Source organism: Dipodomys merriami, unplaced genomic scaffold (genome assembly GCF_024711535.1).
Source record: "Dipodomys merriami isolate MVZ:Mamm:240054 unplaced genomic scaffold, mDipMer1.0.p SCAF_81, whole genome shotgun sequence".
NCBI classification, from domain to species: Eukaryota; Metazoa; Chordata; class Mammalia; order Rodentia; family Heteromyidae; genus Dipodomys; species Dipodomys merriami.
This window is the reverse complement of record NW_027206413.1, coordinates 12,501-39,361: the sequence shown is the minus strand read 5'-3', so window position 1 is coordinate 39,361 and position 26,861 is coordinate 12,501. Positions and strand designations below refer to the sequence as shown.

The 26,861-nt window shown below is 49.9% G+C and overlaps 1 protein-coding gene across 1 annotated transcript; it reads left to right on the top strand.

The window, feature by feature from the left end:
- The first annotated feature begins 8,260 nt into the window (after positions 1–8,260).
- LOC138819730 (tumor necrosis factor ligand superfamily member 6-like) lies at positions 8,261–17,112 on the top strand. Its single transcript, XM_070011281.1, has 5 exons — positions 8,261–8,280; positions 8,816–9,279; positions 9,792–9,837; positions 14,497–14,553; positions 15,928–17,112. The coding sequence occupies exons 2-5, from the start codon at positions 8,911–8,913 to the stop codon at positions 16,320–16,322; spliced, it is 867 nt and encodes a 288-aa protein (XP_069867382.1). The 5' UTR covers positions 8,261–8,280; positions 8,816–8,910; the 3' UTR covers positions 16,323–17,112.
- Positions 17,113–26,861: the final 9,749 nt, after the last annotated feature.

The following is a 26,861-nucleotide window of genomic DNA, read 5'->3' as shown; positions in this document are numbered from 1 at the left end:
ATGAATATGCTGTCTCACCTTGTTTCAAAAGTAACTCAAAGTAGCTTAAGGAAAAATATGGTTCAATAAGATAAAAACCTGATTGAGTTAAGGCTAATAGATAATAACAGTTGCCCTAAAACGTTACTGTCTAAAAATAGCACTTGCTTTATAGAGTCTCGGGGAGAGGACAGCATGAGTGTAACAGGCACTCGGGGTCCCCCTTATTTATTCCCCTTATAGCCTTCTCTAGCTTCCTACCATATGTTACTCCTTAACTTCTTTGATGCTTATCTCCAACATTAGATTGGAAGTCTCAGGAAAATGGAGATCTTGTTCACTGCCAGAACAATGCCTGCTGTAGACTCTGTGCTCCATACTTACTTTTGAATCCATTGTAAATTAATGAATTGATAAAAGGCTTCCAGGATCCTAATTACCGAATGCCCCGAGGAGGAAATTGCCTGTCAGCCTGAGGTTTAGCTTTTCAATAGCCCACACTGAGTACTGTTGTCTATCCATCAGACCCTGAATCTTTCTTCCTTTTCTGCATGGGGAGGGGGGAGGGATGCCCACCCATTAGACAAACTTTGACTGCAAGAATTAGAATAAGAAAGAATAATAAGGAATTACTGGGCACTGAAGATTATTGATAATACTTACTCTAGCTTCAAGGCTGAGTACATCTCTGTGGTCAGTGTTACTATTATCCTTATTTGAAATATGGGGAAGTTGAGGCTTAAAGGTGCTAAGAGACTCATATAGCTAGTAAGTGGTAATGCAGTATATATGTATTTGGTTTACCTACTGCTATGTAACAAACCACCCGAAATGCAATGGTTTAAAACAATCCATTGTTACTTATCTTGGTTTAGTGAGTGAAAGGGACTCGGCTGAGCGTTCTCTCTTGTGGACCTCTCATATGATTATACATAGGTGCAGTGAGACGGAACTGATCTGAGAGTCCCAGATGGCTCCCAAGCCTTGCATCAAGTGGATTGGCTAGACTTTCAACTGTCTGTCTCTGTCTCCATGTGACCTTTGCACGTAGTTAGCATGACCTCAGGACAGAGCTGTGGGTCAGCAGATGTGTCTGTGTGACTGGCTGTGGGTGCTCGCTCCGTCAGTCCCCCTGGAAGTCTGCTGGGTACAGGGAAACACTCAAAGTCTATGGGAGAACATAAATACATGTGAAAAGCAGGCTCACCAGAAGTCCTGTTTTCAAGCCAGACATCATGAACCCTGGCTGAGCTGGCAGGTGATGTATGCGCAAAGCATCCCGACGGGGAGAGACTGGTGACCCGGAGAGCCCTGGCCCTATTCAAAGGTTACTTGCCACTCAATGCCAGCTGACTTTGCCTTCCAAGACTACAGGCCCCGGGGCTGAGAAGGTGGCTCAGTGGTAGAGCGCTTGCCTTGTATGCATGAGGCCCTGGGTTCGATTCCTCAGCACCACATAGCAGGAAAAAAAAAGCCGGAAGTGGTGCTTTGGCTCAAGTGGTAGAACGCTAGCCTTGAGCTGAAGAGCTGAGGGACAGCACCCAGGCCCAGAGTTCAGGCCCCACGACCAGACCCCCCCCCCAAAAAAAAAAAAGACTACAGGCCCCCTGTGCTGTATCCTCTGAACTTTCGAGGGAATCTAGTTCCCTTATTTTTGCAAAAAAGAAAAAAACCCAAAAACAAAAACCCCTGAATTGGAAGATGATGGTAGTGGTCTAGCTCTCGGGCTGCAGCTGGGGCTGCTGCTCCGGAGCCCGAGGGTCATAGCCACACGCCTTGGCACAAAGTGCCAGGTCTTCCTGGTCTGGGGTGGGGGGACCCTTACCATGACCACATGTCCCGTCCCTTCCCCCGCACGCACTCGCGGCTGGAAATAGAATAAAACCAAGTCCTTGCTCTCTGGGAAGAGTCAGCAAACGAGTGAACATACAAAATGTCAGCTGATGGCAGGGATGGCGGGATCGAGACTCACCGTGTTCATACACTACTTGGTTGAATGGTGGCTCCTTTGCACAGCTACTTAAAGAGAAACAAGGGTTTTCAGATATAAAAATCAATAAAAATGCCCAACAGCACCAGATACCATGAACAACAGTGAGAGAAGGCGAGCCGCAGGGATGCAGGCCACGGCTTCCCTGCGGTCCTGTCATGCCAAGGGCCCCCCACTCGGCTGACTGGTCACTTGGGATTCAGCTTGAGTATCGCAACCACCACGGTGCTTGTCCTATGGTCTCCTGCCCTCCCCATTCTGCTGGGGCCGGGGAGGAGGGGGGTGGTGGTGGTGGTGGTAACCTCCTTGCTTCCCAGGCGCTGGGCCTACCCTTAGTACCACCTCTTTGTTTGACTGTTTTGTAAGTTTACTTAGCAGTAAACCAAGTAAGGTGGCATACATAAATGCATGTGCTTCATTTTAGAGGGGAGTTCTTCATAGGAGTGTAATACTGCCTTACGTTTCTAGGGCACTGCAGAAATCTGGTTGTGAGGCATCTCATTCCAGAAGCATATTCCCCATCATGCACATGCACACATGAGGCATTGTCCCTTGCATCGACACGTAGGGCTTTGTGCGCTTACCCCCAGCAACTTACATAAACAGGATGCATATTTATCATTGGCAGGCACCAAACATACAAGTTCCCCTACCACAGCTCGATCTCTAATATCTGCCTTTCTGTGTGCTGTGGTTCTGTCTGACTAACTTCTCTGCCTAACTTCCCAGCGGTTGAAGTCTCCTCGTCTAGTCAGTCTTCTGAGATGCGTGGAACAAGATGAGGCCATCTTTCTTTCTGCCGCTCTGGAGCACACACATGTTCCACTGCATGCTGGAAATGCCTGAGCTCTAGAGCCAAACCACAGGATGCTGTGGGCAGATCAGCCTCTGATCTGTCTCACCTCTGGAAACCTTGACTTTCAAGCTGTGTCAGAGCCCTCCCCCAACCACAGCAACCAGGACTGACCCCTACGCAGGGAAAATACCGCCTCTGGTAACAGGTGACTGCCCCGTGGCTTGTGTCCTGGAAGAATGATTGACTACCTGAGCAGGTGTCACTGTCTAGCCTTGTCAGAGGAGGGACAGGTGGGGAGAGGGGCTGTTAACTCAGCAGGAGTGGCCAGAGGTTCTGAGCAAATTGAGCAACTTACAAGATCTGCTCTTTATCTTCAACTGGTTATTGGCTGCCTATGATTATTTGGATGGACTGGGCAAGGCTTTTGTTTGGACGTAAAGTTAAATGGATATGACTCTTTAAGCCCTCTTGCAAATGCAACCACCATTAAATTTTTCCACAGTTTCCAATGCTTGCTTTTTTTCCACATAGAGGAAGTTTCCCATTTGATCGGTCCAGTCCATCATTGTTTTTCATTTGATGGATTCTGCTTTTGCTGTTAAGTCTAAGAACTTTGATTGTAGTTACTGATGTGGGTCTTGTACATGTTTTTCAAGTGTTTGAGCTATTCTAGTACTTTTGCCTTTCTAAATCAAGTTTAGCTGAATCTTGTCTCTGCAGAAATCAGCTTGTTGATTGCTGGGTTTGGGGGCTCATGCCTGTAATCCTAGCCACTCAGAGGCTGAGATCTGAGGATTGAGGTATGAAGCCAGCTCCGATGGACAAATCTGAGAGACTTAGCTGCTGTGAACCACCAAAAAGCTGGCAGTGGAGGTGTGGCTCAAGTGATAGAGTACCAGCCTTGAACAAACAAACAAAAAACTTAAGCAAGAGCTTGGGCCCCTGAGTTCCAGAAAAAGAAAAGAATTCTGTCCATTCCTCAGCCTCAGTGCGCGTGTGCTTTGTGTCCTCTAATTTAGCACACATCTGGGGGCATTTCAGAGTTTTTCACAATCTAAGAGTTCCATCAGCGCCTCTCAGCGTCGATGCTTATTTTCCAACTGTGGGCGCCAGAGTTCACAGAGCCGGTCCACTTTATCTCCCGCAGACGGTGCTGAGGAGCTTTTCTCAGAGGAGGTGAGTGATTGATGGTAGAACCAGAACACTCTTTGCCTACGGCCCTCTTCTCACCCCCACCTGGTAACTGGTATCCTGTATTGGTCCTATCCAGAATGAGCATTCCAGGCCGATGGGATCACTTCAGACACCTTGGGGCAGGTGGATGGAATGTACGGTGTGGTGTAACCTTCCGTATCCCTTCTTCGCTGCTCACCATCCTCATGGCTGGGTTGTTATCTGAGCGCTACCTGAGGTTCCCCACGGTGATACGCTGTGCAGATTCCTTCAATATGGGGACATCTTGATTCCATTGTCTTCCCACACACCCCCCCCCCCCGTGCCTGGTGAGCAGGTGTAGTTGGGATGGGCAGCTAGGCCTCCTGATTTGTCTCAGCAGTCTACAATTTGTGTCGCGCATCAGCTGCAGTTGGGGAGAAAGGACTAATGGCGAGAAGTCACCCAGGAGAGGACTAAGAAATGAAGGCCCCCTACCCAGAAAAGAAGACGACTTGGGGTGCGTCAGGAAGGTCTAAGACTGCAGCCGCCCATCCTGCCTGTGAGTGGGGAACACGGCAGGGAGGCGGCGAGGGGGAAGGGGGTTTGGGGCGGGGATGTCCGTTGCTAACCGAGGGTTTAGCAGTCTGGAAAATGTAGCTGGTGATCAACTACAACTTGAGGCACTTGGGGACGTACCTAAAGAAAAGCTGTGTTCTGGGGCTGGGAAGCACTGTAGGAGTAGGGAGGTGTCTCCTCACCCAGGCAGGCTCACTGTCCACACTGAAGCTCGGGGGAGTGTCCGGTGGGGGGCTAGATGGTAGGCTGGCATGAGCCCTCATGCCCGGAGCCAGGACCCCCACTGAGGCAACGTTGAACGTTCCTCTTCTCAGGGGCCAGCAGGACAGTTTTGTCAGTGGAGCTCGGGGCAGGGAGCATCGTGGGTGACCAGCTTGCCTCTCACAGTCCCCATGAGGCGCATGAACTCAGGTTTCCTGGGGATTGGCTTTCTTGTTTTCAGCATGAAGTTGTGGGCTCAATGCGTCTCTCTCGCTTGATTTTTAAGCTGACATTCCAACCCATAATAATCTGGCTAAAATCCCACTCCCCTCCCCTGTGTTCACAGATGAGAGCACTTGGAAGCTGTTAAGAATTAAGTAAAAAAAAAAAAAAATTCAAAAGGAAAAGGATTGTTGATTCAAGAAGGAGAGGAGTGAGAACACATTCAGCCCTTCTGCAGGACGGGAGGTGTGAACAGAGCGTGCTGGAGACCTCCACATCGCTATTAACTGTTGGTACTTACCATTGGTAGGAACTAATTAACCATTGGTGTTTGTTTGAGCTCTCCTGGGAATTGGTGGCAACCAATCTCCAGCCATGATCCAGTGCTGTATACATTAGGGAAGCATGGAGAGCAGGAAGTAGGGCCGGAGAGAGATCCACACCCAGACCTCTAACCTAAACCTACTGCGTTTAACCCTGAGTCTGTTCCCGTGTCCTCTGACACAGCTGGTGCTGGGGCCTGACAGGCTGCCCTTCGTGCTGCTTCCTGCAGTTTGAGAAGGCCCTACCTCACACCTCCACTCAGAATGGCCGTGACATGCGTGGTAAGCCAGCAGGTTAGTGCTCATTCCAGCGACTGAACGCGGAGATTCCTTCCAGTGCTTCCTGCCCTGGCTGAACAAAGATGGAGAAGAGTGTGCACAGGTAGAAGGTGGTAACAGAAATGGGTGCCTGTGAACTAGCGAAGGACTCTGTGGCGTAGGAGAGGAGAGGTCATGACACTTCCTAGCTTCTGCCTTCCTGCTACAGGAAGTGCCTCCCACCCCCTCCACCCACTTCCTCACCCCACCGCCCCTGCTTCACTCTAGAACCCAGTGTTGGGGAAGTAAGCTGGCTCTTCCTCTGTGTGTCTGCTCTCCTCCGGGTCCTTCCACTGTGCTGGCTGTGATGCTGGTGAACAGCTCGGGGAGGCGTGGGGTCTGGGCTGGACACCCGTGCCTTGCACAGGTCAGCACGCAGCTGGACAGAGGCACTGCTGGCACAGATAGGGATGGCGCAGAGCCGTGCTGGATGTTAACTGGGAGCTGTGCTGGATGTTAACTGGGAGCTGTGCTGGATGACTGACTGACTGGGAGCTGTGCTGGATGGCTGACTGGGAGCTGACTCTTATCTCCAATTAACCACCAGAACACTGGAAGTGGCACCATGGCTCAAGCAGTAGAGTGCTAGCCTCGAGCTGACGAGCTGAGGGACAGCGCTGAGGCCCAGATTTCAAGCCCCACGAACAACCAAAAAAAAAAATAAAGAGCTATGGCTCTCTACCCCCTGGCTGAGCCTAGCCTTCTGTTATTACTCCAGGCCCTTGACAGACAGCAAACCACAGCCCAGTCTCTGAGACAGCTTGCTTGACAGTGACTTCTCATGACCGCCCTCCTCCCCGCACCCCCCAGGTCCCAACAAGATAGGAAAGCTCTGCAGGCCTCCAGCTGCCTGCCCTGACACCCTCGGCCTGTCACTCGAATCAGTGGGTGACAAAAGCAAGCGCTTTGACATTGAAGTCAGCCTTTGGTGTATCTGATTTCCCACAAACCCACCATGACATGTGATTGTGCAGTGAAGCAGTTCAGACTTCAAAAGGGGCCTCATAAAAAAGCCCACAAGACCCGGCGCCTCCAGTCTGAAGAGATGCTGTTCCAGCTCCTCATGCCCTCTGACACCCCGCTCCACCCCGCTCCGGATGGCTGGTCTCCAGCGTTGTCCCCTCATCGCTCTCTTTTGAGGCCCTCTTGGGGTTAGAACATTGGCCTCCTTCCTCCCCACAGTGAGCCTGCAGAAGAATCTCGATTCTCAACCAGAAGTCCTGCCTCTGGCCTGAGACCTTCTGCGCTCATCAGTCTGAATTTATGAGTTTTCCATCCCATGGGGGCAAAAAATTAGACACAAAGATGATTTCTTAGTACTCAGTACCATCTTGTCCTTCTACCTAGGAGCCCAGAAATCGTCATAATTTTCCCAGGTATGTAGTTCCCCAGTTCGATTCCACCTTCAAGAGGCAACTTCCTGAGACTGAGAGGGTGGAGGAGAGAGAGCCATTCTTCCTGGGGGGCAGGCGGGCCCAGCTGCAACTTGTGTACAGTCGAGAGGTCTCCTGAGAGTCATCCATTCCATTGCTATTGCTACCTGGAATTTTCTCAGAGAGCCTTCATGCCGTTTGCTTGCCCAGAGTAAGCCTCCTCCTGCTCTGTACATTTAGAATGGCATTGTTTTCACGACCAGCGCCCGCGCAGCTTTAGGAAAGAATAGTCGTCACAGGACTCCGGTGTCGTAGTGATGTGTGGGGCGTCAGGACCGGAGCATGCGGGCCTCGCTGCCGGCGGCCTGGCGGCGGCCGCCCTTCCAGCCTCCCCACCTGCCTCCTCCCGCTGGGCACGACCAGAGGCGAGAGTTCCGCTCCTCCAACGTGTCCTTTTGCAGTAGAAGAACATGCGGAAGCTTCCTTTCTCTTGGAGACTGGACTTAACCAAACTGAAGATAGAAGCAGGTTGTGGACCTCTGTCTGCTGAAGTGCACAGAAAGCGCAACAAACAGCTTTCAGTGTCTCACAAGCTTTCTTGAGCCGATTGGGACTGTGGGGGGGGGGGGGGTTGGAGGAGAGAGAGAGAGATACTCAGAAGAGCCCAGCCTGTTGAGGTGATGCACTGGGCGTGAATAAGTCCATTACCGGGGTTACTCCCTCTCCTCTGTTATAGCCAGGGTTATTCCCTCCCCCACCCCCACCCCCACCCGATTACTCATTCACAAAGACAATCAGCTCATTTCCACGGGATCGTTATACTTATTACTACTAATGATGATGACACTAAAGATGACAGCTCCCCTGCATTACTATAATTACAGGCCAGTAGAACATTTTAGGAATATGATTAAATGTTTTCTGCCCACAGAAGCTCCTGTTGGAAGGCGTGGTCCGTGTGTAGCAGCACTCAGGGATGGAGACTGGTCTGTGATGGGATCTGGAGGGCTGTGTCCCTGTGAATACATTGATCCACTTCCATGGATTCATCGCCGAGTCAGGCAAGGGAGGCCTCTCTTCCTGCTGGCTGATCACTGTGGTGAGTGGCTGTTGCTTGCTCCACATGCCGGGCTGCGGTGTTCTGTCTCGCTACAGGCCCAAGGTGACAGCACAGCGCTGAGCAAATTCACCGAAACAAAACCTGTGAATCCACGTGCCAAAGGCAGCCCTTCCTACTTTAGATTGATTTCTCTCAGGTATTTTGTCACAGGGACACCAAGAGGACTAACCAAAACATCGGGGGGAAATAGGCTTGTATCTCAAATCAGAAGCATGATGGAACTCCAGGTAAATGAAAGCCTCGTATGAACCCCACTCTGGTGTAGATGATACTTCCCGTGTCTGGGAGCAGCCCTGTGGTATGAGGCTCAAGGATCTCCAACAAATCGGGATAGAGGAGATCAGCAGCCCAGCGAAAGGATGGGCATCGTATCTGTAAATGAGCAGGAAGGGGGGTGATGTCCTCACCCGGGGGGAGGGGGAGGTGACCGGGAGTAGCTGGGGCTGCAGGACCCTTGCACGAGCCCTGCGGGCCCTGTCCTCAGCCCTCACAGGCGGGCAGCAGCCGCTGGCCCCAGGCCGCCCTGGGGCGGAGGGCAGGAAGGGAGGCTGGCCTAGGCCACGGCAGTGGGAGCTTTGAAGGCTTGCATCAGAAAGTTGTGGGTGGAAACCTGGGGTTCGCGCGTTGCTTCTTGAGGCTTCTCAGCTTCAGCGGGGGTGGGGCATCTCTCTCTCGAGAAGCAGAGAGAGGCTCCGCTTCGGGTGGTGTTTCCCGTGACTGTGGAAACTCTATAAAGAGAAAGTCGGCTTCCCTTCTCCCCAGCAGTCAGCAGCCCGAGTCCCGTCCCCAGCACTCGGGCCTCCGTGGCCTAGCAAAGAGGGCGCGTTGGTGCTGGGGCTGTCCCTGCCGCCGGAGCCATGCAGCAGCCCTTGAATTACCCACACCCCCAGATCTACTGGGTGGACAGCGCTGCAAGCTCTCCCTGGGGCCCGCCGGGGGCCGTTTTCCCTTCTCCGTCTTCTGTGGCTTCAAGGACTGGCCAGAGGAGACCACTCCCGCAGCCACCGCGGCTACTGCCGCCGCCGCCGCTGCCACCGCCACCACCGCCGCTGCCGCCACCACCGCCACCGCCGCCACCACCGCCACCGCTGCAGAAGGGGAGAGACAGCAACTCCGGCCTATGGCTCCTGATGATGTTTTTCATGATCCTGGTGGCCCTGGTTGGATTGGGGATGGGCTTGTACCAGCTCTTCTATCTCCAGAAGGAGCTGGCAGACCTGCGTGAGGTAAGCGGGCAGCCGGCTGGCGCTGTGGCATCCGACGGCTTCGCTGCAGTGGGAGCTGGGCAGGACTGTTGCAGAGAGGTTTCAGCACCCCCCCTCCCCCCCACACACACACCTGCTGTATTAGGAATGGATTGTTCTGGTCACTCTGTTTTATAGGTGGAGAAATGGTCCTGAGTAGTGAGGTGCTTTCTGCCTTGTCAGGAACCCAGAGCAACATCTCTTCCTCCTGCAGTTGTCAGGTCTCCCTGCTCAGCCATTCCATCTAGAGACAGGAAGGAAAGGCGTGTGGAGGGTTGCTTAGCAGTCAGTTTGCTCGTGACCCTATTGGCTCTCCTTGAAAAGCCGCAAAAGCGGGTGCTGCTCCAGTCACAGTGCTGAGGGTCGGCGAGGAAGAGGTCCAGGGAGGCGAGAATTTGGGACATTTGAATTGCTGGGGCTGGGTGATGCGGCATTTCTGCCTCCTTTGCTTGAGTATCTTCCAATTTGTGACACAACTTTTTCTCTTTTGCTAGTCTGTCAGCCAAAGGCACACAGAATCACCTTTGGAGAAGCAAATAGGTGAGTCCTTTTATGCGTGAGCATTGAGTTCCCAGAGCCAGTCCTCAGCACTGAGCCATGGAACATTTTGAGTGCGTTCCCAGGGTTGGGCCCAGGCTTACTTGGAAACGGTGCGAAGTGTGACCGCTGGCTCAGTTCCTGAAACTGCTTTAACATTTCCGTGAAATTGGTGTCACCGAGCGCTGCACATACATTCAGAGACGCTCCTGTGGCTTGCGTGAGGGTCACACTCCAACCTGGATGTGGGCTACCTGGCACCAGCCCGGCCTTCCTAGGGCATCTGAGTGCCGGAACCCGTGGCGATGGCTGTAAACTCGTAGGGAGTTTCTGAGAAATGCTTCTCTGTTTTGAAACCAATGATTAACCTTTATTTAGAAACATTTTATCTGATAGGACTGTTACTTTTTCTTAAAGCAAGCCATCAGTTGCCCACCTTAGTATCAGACTTCTGCAAGGAGAGCGCGGCTGGGGAGTCCTCGCCGTCCTCCGGCGCTCTGCCCGGCTTCTGTTGCAGAGGCTCAGGCTTTCTTGGGTGATAATGGAGATGCCGGCACAGGTGTGGACAGCTGACTTTACAGAATTTCAGGGTGTTCTTTGGGAAGCCATGGGCAGATATATTTTAGTGTATTCCTCATTGCTTTTAACTCAGATTCACTGAACTGACGGGTTTGGTTTGAGATGGGAGCGTAAAGCATATCTGGTCTAACCATCTCATTTGTCGATGAGGCAAATTTGGGGACAGCCCGAGATCTGGCATCGCAGGGGGGTTAGAAGACAGTCCCCGATCCTTTGTTACCTGTGGGGCTTGCCCACACACAGGCCACCGGCTGCCTCTTGAACGAGAGGACTTCCTGCTTCTCTACAACAGCTGTGCAAAGAGAAATAGATGCAAGATCCCTCTACAGGGGAAATAGGTCGTACGCTTGTAAACCCGCAAGGCATCAAAAGACCATGGACACCGTTGGCTGTCTACCAGTAGAGCGGGTTCTAGGCTCAGAAAGGCCTGCTGCCGTTCCCTGTCCGCTCCTGCCCAGGAGTGTGGGCGCCTAGAAGAGGTACCACGGGGCTCCCTGAGCCTAGTGCTGGCTCCAAGCCACGTGGACGGCATGAGCCCGGGGAGAGTGGAACTATTTGCTAGAAAAGGAAGTCTGTGGAGGAGGGAGGTTGGTGAAGCCAGTGCCTAATTACTCACCCTTCACCCACTCTGAGCATCTGGTGATAAGAGGCGGCGAACGGATGAGTCAGGTCCCCCCCAGCCGCCCTGGACGGACCACAGTCCGATGAGTTACCCCACCCAAGCCAAGCCAGTGGCTTTTCAAATTCACACGTTCACAAACAACAGAAAAAAACCATCAGATTTACAACAAGAAGAGACTGCCAGGGACGTCAGAGAAAGTCTCCTCAAACTGTGTCTCAGCCAGTAGGTGTGAAGAGGGCTATTACTTTTCCAAAGACCCGTTTGAAAACACAGATCAAGGGGATGCTATTTCATTTCTTTCACCTTTTTTCCACACTAGTTGATCACTTATTATTTTTTCCAATCCTGGAGCTTGAACTCTGGGCCTGGACACTGTCCTTGAGCTTTTGGTGCTCAAGGCAAGTGCTCTACCACTTGAGCCACAGCTTGCTTGCTTGCTTGCTTGCTTGCTTGCTTGCTTCCTTCCTTCCTTCCTTCCTTTCTTTCTTTCTTTCTTTCTTTCTTTCTTTCTTTCTTTCTTTCTTTCTTTCTCTCTCTCTCTCTCTCTCTCCCTTCCTTCCTTTCTTCCCTTCTTTCTTTCCTTCCTTCCTCCCTCCCTCTTTCTTTTTCTTTTCCTTCCTTCCTTCCTTCCTTCCTTCCCCTCTCTCTCTCACTCGCCCTTCCTTCCTTCCTTCCTTCCTTCCTTCCTTCCTTCCTTTCTTTCTTTCTTTCTTTCTTTCTTTCTTTCTTTCTTTCTTTCTCTCTCTCTCTCTCTCTCTCTCCCTTCCTTCCTTTCTTCCCTTCTTTCTTTCCTTCCTTCCTCCCTCCCTCCCTCTTTCTTTTTCTTTTCCTTCCTTCCTTCCTTCCTTCCTTCCCCTCTCTCTCTCACTCGCCCTTCCTTCCTTCCTTCCTTCCTTCCTTCCTTCCTTCCTTCCTTCCTTCCTTCCTTCCTTCCTTTCTTTCTTTCTTTCTTTCTTTCTTTCTTTCTTTCTTTCTTTCTGCAGTTTAGTGGAGATAAGACTCTTAAGGACTTTCCTGCCCTGGCTGGCTTCGAGCTGCGATCCTCAGATCTCAGCCTCCTGAGGGGCTGGGATGACAGGGGGGAGCCTCTGGCCACCCTCCCACTTCACTTACTAATTTTTTAAAAGAATGTTAGAGGTTATCTTTAAGTAGTTGTACAAAGGAGGTTTTAATTCAACATGTCAATTTGTGAGTGCACTTCTTAGAAGGAAGGCTGTTGGGCTGGGTGGCTGGAGTGCAGGTAATGTGTTTGCAGATGTAACAGTGCAGTTCCCTCCCCAACAGCTAATATAGCCACTAAAAAGAAAAAAGAAAGAAAGAAAAAGAAAAAGCATGTACTAAAGGCTTGAAACTGTTGGTTTATTTTATAACCCTATCACCATAAATTTACCTTGTAAAAGAAGGAGAGACATGGCCAAGGATTGAATATAAGTATTTCCATCGGTCCTTCATAATAATTCAGAAGAACCCCCATGGTCTGAGAACAGGAGCTCATTAAATACATGAGGGTGTGTTCAGACAAACACAGCTTTTGCCAACTGGAACCCACACAGCAGATGGACACGGAACGCCACGAGGGCTGTGCCTTTTACCGAAGGCTCTGCTTGGCCCAGAATTGACTGTGTGTTCTGATCCTATGTTCTTAGACAAGAACTATCACAGTTTACACAGTGAATTTATCTTGGAAAATGCTGTGATGGGTGATTGACTTTCTTCATTTCTTTTTTTCCACAGTTAGTTAACTGAATGTTTCTTAGGTGTTCTTAGAATGCTTTCCATCGGTCAGGCTGGGTGTTGAGAGTGACAGGAAGAGGAGGAGACCTCTGACCCCTTCTCGTGAACCTTTCAGGGGAGTGGGGAAACGAAAGTGAAGCAAGCCAATAGAATTTCAAATTATCCTAGCAGGGGGGCGGCAAAGCAGAATAGTCCAGAAATTCTCCTCCCAGGGATGGGAGTCCCCCCAAATGAAAGCTTTGTGTGTGCCGTGAAATGGAGAGAGAACCTTCCACACTGGGGTAATGTTGGGTCAGGAAACCAAAGTCTAGAGTACATTTCTGCTGTATATGCGGCCGATATTGATAAGGGTGTCTTTTATCCGAATCATGTTACCGTGGGCTCGGTGTGGGCTGTGAAGGTACCCTCGGGGCTGAGATCCATCTCCTGCTTGTGTGTGGCTGATGGGCAGCTGTGGTTTGCAGTACGGGAATCTGAAGGAGACTCAGCCTGCCATCCTTGTCCAGAAGAAAGCTTAGCTTGCCAGGGACCGTGCCTGGGAACAGATGCCGGTTCTGTGGCTCGAGTCCAGCATGGCTCTGCTTGGGGTGATGTTGGCGGGAGACCAGACAGCTTGCAGACCTGCTGTGAGTTGATAAGTCCAACCACAGCCCTGAGAGCAACAGGCACCTTCCTAGGATCAGTCTAGAAAGTCTTCGTTAAATTCATGGCTAAGTCGTAAGTTTTCTACCTGGGATGAAATATTGGAAGTCAGAGAAATAGTGTCTGTTTTGAAGGAAGAAAAGCCCTGTGGACATTCACTCTTTCTGTTTCATTTGATAAGCACCTTTACTAAAGGCATGCTCTGTGCACAACCTAGGGCCAAATACTCTAGAAAATTCTACACATGGTAAGGAACATACATGTCATTTAGGAGAGCAGGAGTCTGACCGTTTTTTACAAAAATGACACACAAAAAGGGAGTTAGGAGTGACATAATGGGCGATCGCAGAGGAGCGTTAGGTTTATAAGAAAGATAATATTAGGCTAAAAAAATGAAGGAATTTTGGATGGTCCTTACTGATTGAAGTTTGACACAGAGATCTCTCTGTGAGAGACTTCTTCCCAGGCAAAAGCCAGAGCATGAGCCAAGGCCAGGAGGCACGGGGGAAGGGGTGTGTCCAGGGCCTAGGATTCCTGGAGTGTACGAGTGTACAGTGCGAGTGTGGGAGAGAAAATAAGCCGGGTCACGTGGTGGGGTCAGTTGGCACGCTCAGTGAGGCGCCGGCCAGAGTCTCTGGTCTCAGTGAGATGAGTAGAGCGTCAGGGGAAGACGCGTGTGGCTCTGAGCCGAGTTCACAGTCACTGGCCGTCCAGATCTAAGGCTGGGAGGTGGGTGCCCGCCATCTCTGCCACTGGCCACCCACCTCCCAAGATCAGCTTGGAACCCGAAGGTGCCAGCAATTCCTGCCCCAAAGGGCCACAGCGGGTTCCACCCAGCGTCGCGGATGTGACAGCTCTGCAGGCGTCCGTGCTTGCGTTCATCGCGTTATCTTGTGACAGTATAATGTGTGCAACGATCAGCCTCACTTGGGCTTATTTTTTTAAACGCTCTCTGCTCCTGAAGTTCAGCTGCCTCCGAGTACTAGAGTTGGCGTGTAGATTCACATGTGCGCATGCTTTCAAAATAAACTTTCAAGGACACGAGCACCTCATTTTTCCCTGTGTTCTTTCTCCCGGTGATACAGGCCACCCCAGCCCACCTTCCGAGAAGAAGGAACCAAGGAAAGCTGCCCATCTAACAGGTCTGTGTCTAGAAGGTACGGGGGGAGTTGGGAAAACCTCGGGCAAAAGGCGAAGGGCCGCTTGGCTTCTTCCCATCACGGCTGGGGAGGTCGCTGCTCTCTGAGGGGACAGCCCTCAGAACCCGAGACCACCGAGACCTGCTAGTCAGGTGGACGTCAGCCCCTCGTGTGGGCAAGTGCGCAAGCGGAGCCGCAGAGCTGTGTCTCCCTCTCCACGCTGAGCTCCCCCTGTCTGCCATTACAAAGGTGCTCAGGCCCAAGAGGAGTGGGGAGAGGGTGAATGGTAAGCTGAGGAGGAGACATGCAGTTCCCGCTCTTGTCTTTCAACCTGTGAGGATGAAGAGAAACGGTGTGGTGGGACTCGAGTATGGCTCTCCTACTGTCTACCACCAAAACCTGAAAAGTAGATAAATATTACAAAAATTGGTATATCACGACTTCTGCTCCTGTAATAATTACCTGGGCAGAGACGAGAGAAAAATCCAGTCAAGCCTGGTCTGTGGTGATGCCTGTATTCACGGCTGCTCCGGAGATGAAGCAGGAAGTTCATCATGGTCCACGACTCTCCCAGGCAGAATCATGAGACCCTAACTGAAAGATAAACTAAGAGCAGAAGGACTTGCTGACATACCTGCCCTGAGTTCAAGCTCTAATCCTTCCAAAGAGGAGGAAAGGGGAGGGGATGGAAGGAGGGAAAATGGAAGGAAAGAAGGAAGGAAGGAAGGGAGAGAGGGAGGGAAGGAGGCAGGCAGAAAGAAAGAAAGAAAGAGGAAGGAGGGAAGGAAGGGAAAATCCAGTTTAGTCAGTCAACACTAATTGGGCATCTGCTGTTTGTGAGGTTTTGTATAAAGCATGGTCCCTGCCTCTCAGAACCTTGAAATCTAGTAGATCAAGAGAGGTCCATGGCAACAGTGTCCCTAACGGGGATAATTCTTTAAGTTCTGCATATCAAGCCACGGGGGAAAGGGATGTGGATTTTCTTTTAAGTTGAGGAGCCAAAGACTCACTTCAGTGAGAGGCTGAAGCCAGTGGCCTGTGATATCCCTTCCAACCTTTACGTCCTTGGATTTCCCTTTCCCTTTATAAAGGGATCTCAAAGCCTAGCAATCTGGGCACTGGTCCTGAAGATCATCAAATCTTTGTTCCAGAGAGCTGAAATGATCCTATTAATTTTCATTGTGAGTTACTTGTTTCCCTAGTGAAGATGATAAAGCTGATGCCGGCAATTTGACAAAGATATTGAACTCAATGACAGATACAGTTCCAAGCCCTCAAACAGTACTTTGCCGTCTATGTTGCTCTGGATCAAAAGGACGCTTAGCCGGCTAGGTACTGATGCACTCCTGGTGAGCATTCTCTCTTGATTTGTTTCAGGCAATCCCAACTCCAAATCCACCCCCCTGGAATGGGAAGATACCTATGGCGTTTCCTTGGTTTCTGGAATGAAGTACATGAAGGGCAGCCTTGTAATCAATGATACCGGGCTATACTTTGTCTATTCCAAAGTATACTTCCGGGGCCAATCCTGTACTAATCAGCCACTGAGCCACAAGGTCTACACAAGGAACTCTAACTACCTCCAGGATCTGGTACTGATGGAGGGGAAGATGATGAACTACTGCACCAGTGGCCAGATGTGGGCGCGCAGCAGCTACCTGGGGGCCGTGTTCAGCCTCACCGCCGCAGACCACCTATACGTCAATGTGTCGGAACTCTCCCTGGTCAACTTTGAGGAATCTAAGACATACTTTGGCTTATATAAGCTCTAAGGAAAGCCCTTTAGGATGGTCTCCATTGTGACTCCTTGTTACAGGTACTGGGAATAGTGTCGTGAGGGTCTTCTTGAACCTGATTGAGGTCAGGTGAGAAGAATACGAACCACAAAGACCTTGAGACCACAAGACCCAGCAGGTCTGGGGCGCACCATGCCGCCCGAGGTTGATGGGCCAAACGAGGAGGAATACTCCCGGGAGTGGGAGGCCTCCGGCAGTGTAGACACAGCACGAACGCCCCAGGGCACTGGCACACGCCGCAGGAGTAGACACAGCACGAACGCCCCAGGGCACTGGCACACGCCGCAGGGGTCGTAACCCGCCGGCCAGGGTGGGTGTCCCCGCTACCTCGGGGGGCTGGCCTTCAGAGGCTTGGGTGACGCGCGGAAGTCTAAGCAGGGGAAAGGAAGGCGCGTCTTCAGTGATAAGCTAAAGAGGTGGCTGTCCTTTGGCAGCGTCTTTGCTTCTACGTAGACCATCCCGGGCTGCTAATGATAGAGCGCGAGCAGCGGGAAGGACCTTTGGGGGAATTCAAGCCCATTTTCCACCTATAGTGTGTACTGCCAGAGCAATTTTTGAGTGTGAGAGAGAAGCAAAGAGGGAGACAGAGATCCTGGTAACAGAAGTGGAGAGAATGCGGATTATTTTTGTGACGCACACAGTAGGTAGGGTAGATTTTGAATTCTTCTTTATCATCAGCTCTGCTAGTCCTCAGACCTCTTTGACTGGTCAGTGACCATAGCTTTAGAGATATTTATATCAATTTTGTGCATTTTAAGGAAGAGAAGACATGTAATAAAAGCTGTAATTTTCAGAATATAAAAATATTCTGAGTGTAATCTTTAGATTTGATTTGTTTTGCTCATTATTTCTTTTGTCCCGGTTTTTCATTCATAATGACTTCAGACCACTTTAACATGAGTTGAGGTCTATGTAGTCAGTTATTCTGTCTATCCTGGGCTTTTCTTTCTGTTTTCCTATTCTTACTCCTCTGTCATGTGGCCGCCAACCCAATTTCCCCTGTCTTTGACAGCAGCTGTCTCCTCCCCGGGGCCGATGCACAGATTTGGGACTGAAGCACCTGAATCAGAATCTCTTTTCTTCTACTTACTAACTTTGCAGTTTCTAGGCAGATACTTGCACTTTCTTGGGCAAAAAGAACTGACATGACCAGGAGCTGGTTGTTCACACTTGTATTCCCAGCTAGTCAGGAGGCTGAGAGCTGAGGATTGGACTTTGAAGCCAGTCCAGACAAGAAAGCCTGTGAGACATTTATCTCCAATAAACTACTAAAAGAGCTAGAAATGGAACTGTGGCTCAAAATGGTTGAGTGTTAGCCTTGAGCAGAAGCAGCTCAATGACAGCACCCAGGCCCGGACTTCAAGCCCCAGGACTGGCACAAAAAATAAAAATGAAAAAGAGAACGGACACATGCCTAGCATCATATTAGCCAGCACTTCACTCTGCAGAGCACGCTGTGGTACGTGGAACCCCTCCAGCACCCAGCCCCAGACAGCCTCCTTACCCTGTCACTCACTATGACCTCTTCTTGTTCTCTTCAACTACTTGCGTTCACGGCCAGCTCCCGGGAGTTCGATATCACCCGAGACTGCAGCACGACATTTGACATTTGAGACTGGCATTTCCACACCCAGGTGTGGCTGGAGGAAAATTACAGAAAGATCTATTTTTGTCTAGCATGTATGGAATTCAGCAAGTCAATGATTGATGGATTGGTGGGCTATTTCTATCTTTTCATTGATGTGGATGGGTAAGATACATACAAATTTAACACACAAGAATGGAAATAAGTCCTCTCCCCACCTGTCCCGTGCTTCCCAGTCTAGTTTCAAGGAACCACTGCCTTCTTAGCCTTCAGAGATGTTCTTACACACACGTATGCCGTTATCTGACATCTGGATTTCTCCACTGTCATTACTCAGATATGCTCCCATTTCCCATTTTTCCTTGCAAACTAGAGGGCTTCTCGATGACACTTCTTTGGCATGCTGAGCATACATAAATGATGGAATGAGTTCATTTTTTGTCTGATCATGCTAGCAATTTTTTAATTTTTTATTGTTATAAAGCTGATGATGTGCAAAGGGGTTACTTCGTTCTTTTTTTTTTTTTTTTTTTGGTCAGTCGTGGGCCTTGAACTCTGGGCCTGGGCGCTGTCCCTATGCTCTTCAGCTCAAGGCAAGTGCTCTACTGCTTGAGCCACAGCACCACTTCCGGTTTTCTAGTGTTTTAATGGAGATAAGAGTCTCACAGACTTTCCTGCCCGGGCTGGCTTTGAACTGTGATCCTCAGATCTCAGCCTCCTGAGTAGCTAAGATGACAGGTGTGAGCCACCGGCGTCCAGCTCAAAAGGGGTTACTGTTGTCCTTATTCTGAGCCAGGTATCTCTGCCCTAAGGGCTGTCCTGTGTGTGATCTTGTAGTTCAAAGTATTTCTGCCCTCTAGACACCAGTAGTATCTCCCCCTCTCCCCAGACACTCGTGACAAACAAACATTAGCTTCAGGCACAGTCAGATCTCCCTGGGGGCGGGGAGTAAGACAAAGCTACGGCTTCCACTAATAATCACAGATCCCAAATGGCACCCAACACTGCCCAGCCTCTTACCTCAGCTCCTGAGTTAGCATGCTTTTTCCCTCAGCCACGTGTATCATAGTTTTCCCTTTTGAAAACAAGTCACATTCTTCCTTCTACCACGTAACCTTCCTTCCACAGAAAAAGACAGTACCGGCTCTTCCTTCAGTGCGGCTCAGTGGAGGAAGAGCAGTCCCGTCCGTCCTAGAGACCCACGTTCCATCTAAGCAACGTTTTCCTTCTGAACATCTTCCCTCCCCTGTTCTATCGGCAAACTATTCTCATCTATAAACTTATTTCCAACAAGGACCCCTTTCAAGAAAAAAACCGAACCCAACCCACGCCACACCAACCCTTCCCCCACACAAGACTTTCCTTCCCTTCGCCTTCTTCAGTTCCAGCTGCAGTGCACTTCCCGGACAGAGGCAAAGCCTGAGCCTCTCCCCACAAGGCTCCATTTTATTTTTACTAGGACTCTCCTCCCTGTAGTCAGCATGCGGAGTTCACGTGGCATCTCTTCATACTAACCTACCAAAAGCTTCCTCTTTTCTCATAATTGTATTTCTATTTCTTTCAGTCCAACTCTGAGCTGCACTCGGATTTTCTGAAGACGGAGTGATAGCTTATTTGTGCTTTAATAGTTCCAGAGAAGAGAGATTCACGATTCCTCTAAAACTCATGAGTTATTTTTCCTTTAGAGCAAAAGGAATATCAAAAACCCAAAATGTGAAAATGGGCTCTTCCATTGTTCCTTTGTGGAAAGCAGAACACAGACCCACATAAAAGATTGCTTCTAGTTCAGTCACTTGAGGTTTACCTTCTTTCCTTTCAGATGCCTAAAAGCACACCACACTCGTGTATATTTTTAAGCCCCTGGGGTGGTAACTCTGTATTCACTGAAGTTGGTTTGACCTACCACAGCTTAACCGGAAAGACGCTGCTGCGGCTACCATTGGGAAACAGAGAGCAAACCGTGCACGAAACCTAGCCCCTAAAGCCAGGGTCTAAGTTCTCCTTCGTGGACTGAGCTCCAGGCATCCCCCAGGTCTTGTCTAAGGACGTGGGGCATCGGTTAAGTGACGGTTTTCAGGAGGTTTGGGGACGATCTGCTATTAGCATAGATGGAGTTCCAGTTCCTCCTTCTTTGGCACACTACGCTGGGTCATCCAGAGGCAGTCTAGAGAAAAGCAGGCCAGGACTTCGGTCCTCCGGGTCTCAGAAGTGAACCTTACCTAGAAACGATACAGCCCCTGCTCATGCCAGGGAGACTTTGGGGTCCGCTTGTAAGCCAATGGCCTGGGCGCACTAGGGAGCTGGGTGGGTGTTTTTCTCCATCAAGGTGGGAAGGACCCTCCGTGCCGGGCAGCCTGCTCGGCTCCTGGGAGACGGTTCTGCAGCACAGGAGCCGAGCAGAGCCGCGCACCGCCACGGGGCGCCTCCTCCAGGCTGCCTTCCGTTCTCGGGTTCTCCGGCCAGCCTCCACCTGCCTTCCCCTGCGAAGTCACTCCTCCCCCTGAGGGTTTTTTGGGAGGGGGTTCGAGGGCGCGCGCTCTTGGCATGAGTGCCAGCAGGCTTGCTGACACTCACGCGCCTCAAGCCTCCAGCGAGGAGCCACGCGGCAGAGGGAGTCCAGGCGCCCTTCCTGACACACACACCAACTTAAACGCCGGTTATTCTTATTTGTAGCAAACCATCACTGAACCCAAGTGCCGAGGAAGTCCCCCTCCTCCAGCCCAGCGGGCCTGACGGATGGAACTTCTGTGCTCTCAGGAGTCAGCTTTCTGTGGGTGAACCACTTCAAACACAGGGCGCGTTCAGGGAGGAGACACCCCTGATGCTCTCGGCTCTTAAAGGTGACCACACATGTAAGAAGACGTCAGAGGCAAGGCAGGGGGATAGCGCATGAGAAAGGCATCGCTTGGTATTGCGCGTGGTCTTCTGGACCACGATAGTTTAGGTTCCTTTGTTCTAGAGCTCATGTTCTATCTGTTCTATCCTAACACCGGTGCTGAGCCACTTCTAGTCTGTGCAAAGGAACCTGGTGCCTATTTTCTGGAAGGGAGAATTCCAGAAGTTGCTTCTGAGTAGAAAGAAGATAGATGAAAGGTTCTGACCTTAAAGAAATGAATTGGGAGGGTGGGCAAGGTGGCTCACGGCTGTCATCCTCACTGCTCAGGAGGCGGAGATCTTAGGATTGAGGTTCAAAGCCAGCCCGGGCAGGAGAGTCAATGAGACCAATGAACCACCAGAAAACCAGACGTGGAGTTGTGGCTCAGAGTGGAAGAGAGCTTGCCTTGAGGACAAAACTCAGAGACAGAGCCCTGGCCCTGAGCTCAAGCCCCATGACTGACAAAAAAAATTCTAAATACAAAAAAGAATAAAGTCTATATTGAAGAGGCTGGAGGCTGGAGATGTTGGTAGCAGTGTGTTTACCCCTTCCCCTCAGCTTCATTGACTCAACTGTGGGAAAGAGACGCAAGGTGTCAAACAGCCCTCTGAAGTGTGAGCTGCTGGAAGGTCTACCACAACCTCAGCATCCTTCCACGGTGTTTGGGCGAATTGTGCTCTGGTTTCTAAGAAACGGTGCCAGCCTCGCCGGGGGTCTGGGAGGGAAGGAGAAGAAAGGAAGCCGGCAGAAGCTGCAGACGGTTCCGACCTCCTTCGGTGCTGGTTTTGGGGTCCGCGATGTTGGTGACTTCCTCCCTGGCTTTCCAAAAGAACAGACTCGTGGTTCTGTTGTGGGGTGCGGCGCTGTGCGGTGGGCCCCGTGTTTAGTAGTGTGTGCTTTTTCTGCCCTGCTGCAAGCTTGCATGGTGGCACACTAGGTGGGCAAAAACTCCTGAGCGTTTGGCAATGAGGAGCAGTCCACATTTCCTGTTCCCAGCCCAGTTATCAGGCATGTATTAGCAATAGGAGTCAACTGATTGATTCATTTTGTTGGGTACACATTATGCAAACTGTCCCACATTTATGTCTACTAATTTTCTCATCCCCTAAGCGACCTGTTATAGACTCTTAACTTCATACGTGAAAAAGATGATGGGGATTTAGAGGGGTTAAAGGAACACTCTCAGGGCCCCAGTGTAGCAGAGCGAATTTAGACCAGGCTTATCTGATCTGAGGAATGTTAGCTGACTATCACCCGTGATGCAGACCATAATAACACTAGCATTCAATAAACATTTATTAATCACGTACCAGGAGCCACACATTGTTTAAATGGTGTACAAACCAGGTCATGTACATTAGTCCTTTTGAATGTAATCCTAGTTGAGGATGGGGAGATGGGTGGGACGAAGAAACAATCAGGAAATTATGAGATAGTGATGAATATGCTTTTTAGAGAGTTGAAAAAAGGTTAAAGGGAGAGGTTAGAGGGAGGCCTCTCTGAGAACTTCTCGTTTGAATTAACAGCATACTCTGGTTTTTCCTCAGATCATATCCATCTTTTGCCTTTTAAACTAATAGGAAGGCATGGGCTTGAATACAGAAACTAATAAAATATTCTCTAAATAAAAATACAATAAAATAAAGTAATAGGAACGGAGGAGTTAGCTTGGTGGTAGATCACTTGTAAACATGAGCAGTCAAGCAGCCCTGGGTTCATCCCCAGTCCAATTAATCAACCAACAGGCAATGATGATTAACTAAACAGTGGTGATTAAGTAAATTAAAAATGGTGATGTAATTCTTAGGCAAAAGAACATTCTAGACAGAAGAAACAGCTGCTTTGGGCTACTGTGTTACCATAGAGGACTCTGGGCAGTACTCTGAGTCTTCGGAAGGCCTGAATGATACCAGCTTCTCCCCAGTCATTTCCAGACTCTCCTCCAGAGAGAGCATCTCTTCCCTTTTGGTTGAAAACCAAGAGATAGTGATTCCAAAGCAGGGCAGGATTAGAACAAAGAGGTATGCGGCTGGTCTGGGGATGAGAGACAATGGTGGGAAAGCAAGCTGCGTCCCACTGCTGGGACTCGGGAAGCTGGGGTGCGTTTAGGTCTTATCGCTACTATTCAGGGAAGCCGCTGGAATGCATCATAGAAGGGAAACTGAAGGGAAGTGGAAAAATTTGATACACATTTTGGTAGAAGAGTTTTCAGGGTTGCTGATTGGATTTTGGTTACATGAGAAAGAGATGAATCAAGAATTACGCCCACTATCTCTCTGTTTCCTTTACCGCACATACCATAATTATTTCCTAGACTTCTTTTTTAAAAAAATTGTCTGTTTTTCCAGTGAGATCCATCTCTACTTTTAGTGCTCACATTAAATATATTGAACGGATAATTGTACAGAACACAATGGGTATCTCTTGCTTTGTACATGGAAAAACACCTCATTCTCTTTGAGAGTCAAGTTTTAATAAGGATGTATTTTAGCATCATCAAATAAAGTATGGAAGGATGAGAAAAAGGAGGAACACTTTCTGCCTCCCATTCAGTAAATGCGAGTGAGAGCTCTGAGCCTATTCTTTTCAATGGCTCTGGGGCCAGATAGTCATTTCTCTTCTAAAAGATATTATTGTCATTCTTACATTTTTGCCCTCAGAATGCTTCAGTGATTATGTTTATATACATGTCTGATCTGTATTTCTGCCAGTATTTCTCTAGGATCAAAAAGTATAATTGGGGGCTGGGAAGGTGGCTCAGTGGTAGAGTGCTTGCCTCACATGCATGAGGCCCTGGGTTCGATTCTTCAGCACCACATAAGCAGAAAAAGCCGGAAGTGGCGCTGTGGCTCAAGTGGTAAAGTGCTAACCTTGAGCTGAAGAGCTGAGGGACAGCGCCCAGGCCCAGAGTTCAGGCCCCACAACTGACCCCCCCAAAATATATATATATATATAATTGGAAGACAAGCCATGAGCAGTTCATTATGGCTGTTCTTGTGTTTTGTCTAATGGCTTCCTGAAAACCTGGGGACCAGTTTACCCCCCACACCATATGAGAGTATTTTTTTCTAAACTGTAAACACTATTCAGTACTATCAGTTATAAAGTTTTTCTTATAACCCCAGCAGGCAAGAATAATCTCTTTCTTCCTCTCTTATTGCACTTTAAAATAGTGGAGAAGTTTAAATGTTCATTTAATATTAATTTTATTTTTTTCCACTGGCCATTCTTCTGTGAATGTCTGAGAGAATATGTTCTTTCTAAAAATGAAGCTGTTTTCCTTTTTCGTGGTTTATGGGAGCTCTTTATATGGTATTAATGTAATTCTTTGTTAGTTACATGCATGGGGCAAATGTTTCCTTCTAGTGTGTCAACTTTTTCCATTCAGACAAGCTGAATTTTTTTTCTTTAAAAAAAATTTTTTTTTTTGTTGGTCATGAGGCCTGAACTCTGGGCCTGGGCGCTGTCCCTCAGCTCTTCAGCTCAAGGCGAGCACTCTACCACTTGAGCCACAGCGCCACTTCCAAGCTGAATTTTTTTAAACAGATCTATTCTTTCCTTAGACTCTCTTCTCATTCTGAGATTCGTTTCATTCTCTATGTATAGTTTCTTCTGTGCTTTCTGTTTGAATATAATTTTTCCTGTTTTAACTCCACAATGTCTTTAGAAATCTATAACAATGAGAGATAAGTTGTAACCTTAAATATTTTCAAAACATATAACAAAACAACACTGTCGTTTTATTTGTCATTGATTTGACATGATAGCACTTTAAGTTAGGCTTCCCTTAATGCTTGGATCTGATTCTTCTCTTTTGCTCTTTTATGATTGGACTGACTCTTCCTTCAGTTATTTAAGCAGCTGTAGGAAGGAGCTACCATTCACAAATCCGTTGAAGAGTACAGTACCTTCTCCCCATTTCCTACCCCTTCCCTTCAGTTTTCTTACTTGAGTAGGGTGTGCATTGGATATTATGATTCTTCCCACTCCTTCCTGCTTCTTTCAAATACCGTCTTTGTTTAACCACCCTATACTTTCCAAGTGTCCGCTCACTGGTATCCATGTGATTGGACTGTGAGTTTTTCAAAGGAATTAGACCATTTGAATTCTCCCCTGCAGACACCATACTTTGGTTAATACCCTTGTGTGCACTTCCATACAAACCCGTGTACCTTTTTATTTGCATATTTATAAGTCATTGCTAGCTCTACATATAAGAAAAACGCCCCCTTTGCCTGGCTCTGACCGACTTCCCTTTAACGTAGCTGTTTCCAGGCCCACCCATTTCTTTGCAAATGATGTAATACCATTCTTCCTAAGAGATGGGAAAAATCACGCTGTTTGTCCATACTTTTTTTCTTCGTTTTTGTTTATTTAGCCCAGGCTAGCCCCCAACACATGATCTTCCTACCTCATTTCTAACCGATGAGATTACAGAGATGTGTCACCACGCCCAGCTCCACAGCTGTAGAGGCCTCTTCTTTCCTTCTCTTCCTTCTTTCCCTCCCTCCTCTCCTTCTTCCCTCCTCTTCTTTCCTTCATTCCCTCCCTCCCTCCCTCCCTCCCTTCCTTCCTCCTTCCTCCTTTCCTTTCTTAGTAACAAAACAGTCATCGTCCTTTTAAATGCTATAGCTCTCGTTGGCTGCCGGATCCAGCGATCTGGATGGGGCCTAGAGCCCCTGCTCCAAGTCCAGATGGAGACAGACGCGGCTGAAGTTAAAGAAGCCTCACCCAGGGGCTTGCGCTTTTCCCCTCAGCCCTTCAGAGATACTTCCTGCTCTCAAAAGAACAGCTTCTGCCGAGAAGACAGACGGAGCGCGGCGTCGCTGCCTAGGCTGAGATCGTTACTTAGACCAAGCCTTGCGCAGAAGAGAGGCAAGTCATGTGGACAGCCAGTTACGGAGGACGGCGAAAGATTTAATGTTGGTTCTGTTGAGTCTGTTAACTCGTGAGGTCGGCGGCGTGAGAATTCATGCGACGCGTCTGGTTTTGAGGGTGCTGAGGTCGAGGTCCTGGGGGCCGAGGGGGCTTTCATGTAGAGGTATTCAACTGGCAGGACTGCACACAGGACAGACGGCGGGACTGCACACGGGACAGATGGCGGGACCAGTAGCCACACCTTTAGGAGACGGATGTTCAAAGCATTGAGAGGCAGAGAGTCCGCGATCCTGGGGCAGGAGCAGGCGGCTGAGGCCGGAGCGTGGCTTTTCCTCGGTCTGGCGAGGGAAGGAGGAAGTGAAACTGAGGACAGGGAGATACACACGGGGTGAGGGCTGGAGACATGGCGACGGCCGCGTGGCCGGGTGACTAGAAGTTTGCAGACGTGTGGTTCCCAGCGAGCGTCTGTGGCTTCACCAGCGCTCGGGGCCTGAGCACCGAGCAAAGGTCGCCGCATCTGGTGCTGGGGACGTTTGGCCGAGGGCGGCGTGGCGGGAGCTACGCGCTGGCCGCCCCGTGAGGCTGCGTGGCGGAGCGGCCAGGGCAGCGTGGTCAGCCTTCGGAGAGCCAGGGCCGGGACGGGAGGAAGAAAAGAACTCGGAAACCCACCAGCGGCCGGCGAGAGCCGAGGCCAGGCGGGCTCCTCTGCGTGGTGACCATCCGCTGTCTAAACTTAACGTGGAATGTGTCTCACTTCTCGGTTTAGATGAAGAGGCTCACTTCCAGATCTGATTTCCTGTTTGCCATCTGGTTTTGGTGGGGTTGTGTTTGGGGTACAGAATTCCACCCAGATTATCGAAGGTCTCACCGCCCAGGCCAGGGAGAGGCGTGGCTGCGCCTGCTGCAGGGCAGACTCGAGAACCAGGGGAGGACTTCCCTCCTCCACGACCAGGCCAGGGCCGGTCGGGACTGAGCACGGGTGACACCAGCTCCCCTGGACCTTTGAGGACACTCCCTACGGCCCTTTCCAGCGAGGATCCTTCCCCCAGCACACAGTCACCCCCTGGGTTTGCTCTGACGGGCTGGGCTTACTTTAATCGATTGCCAACTTGAGCTTACCTGTGTTCAGAGAACGGGACCTGAAGGGCATCTGGGATGGGGCGGGCAGGAGGCGGCG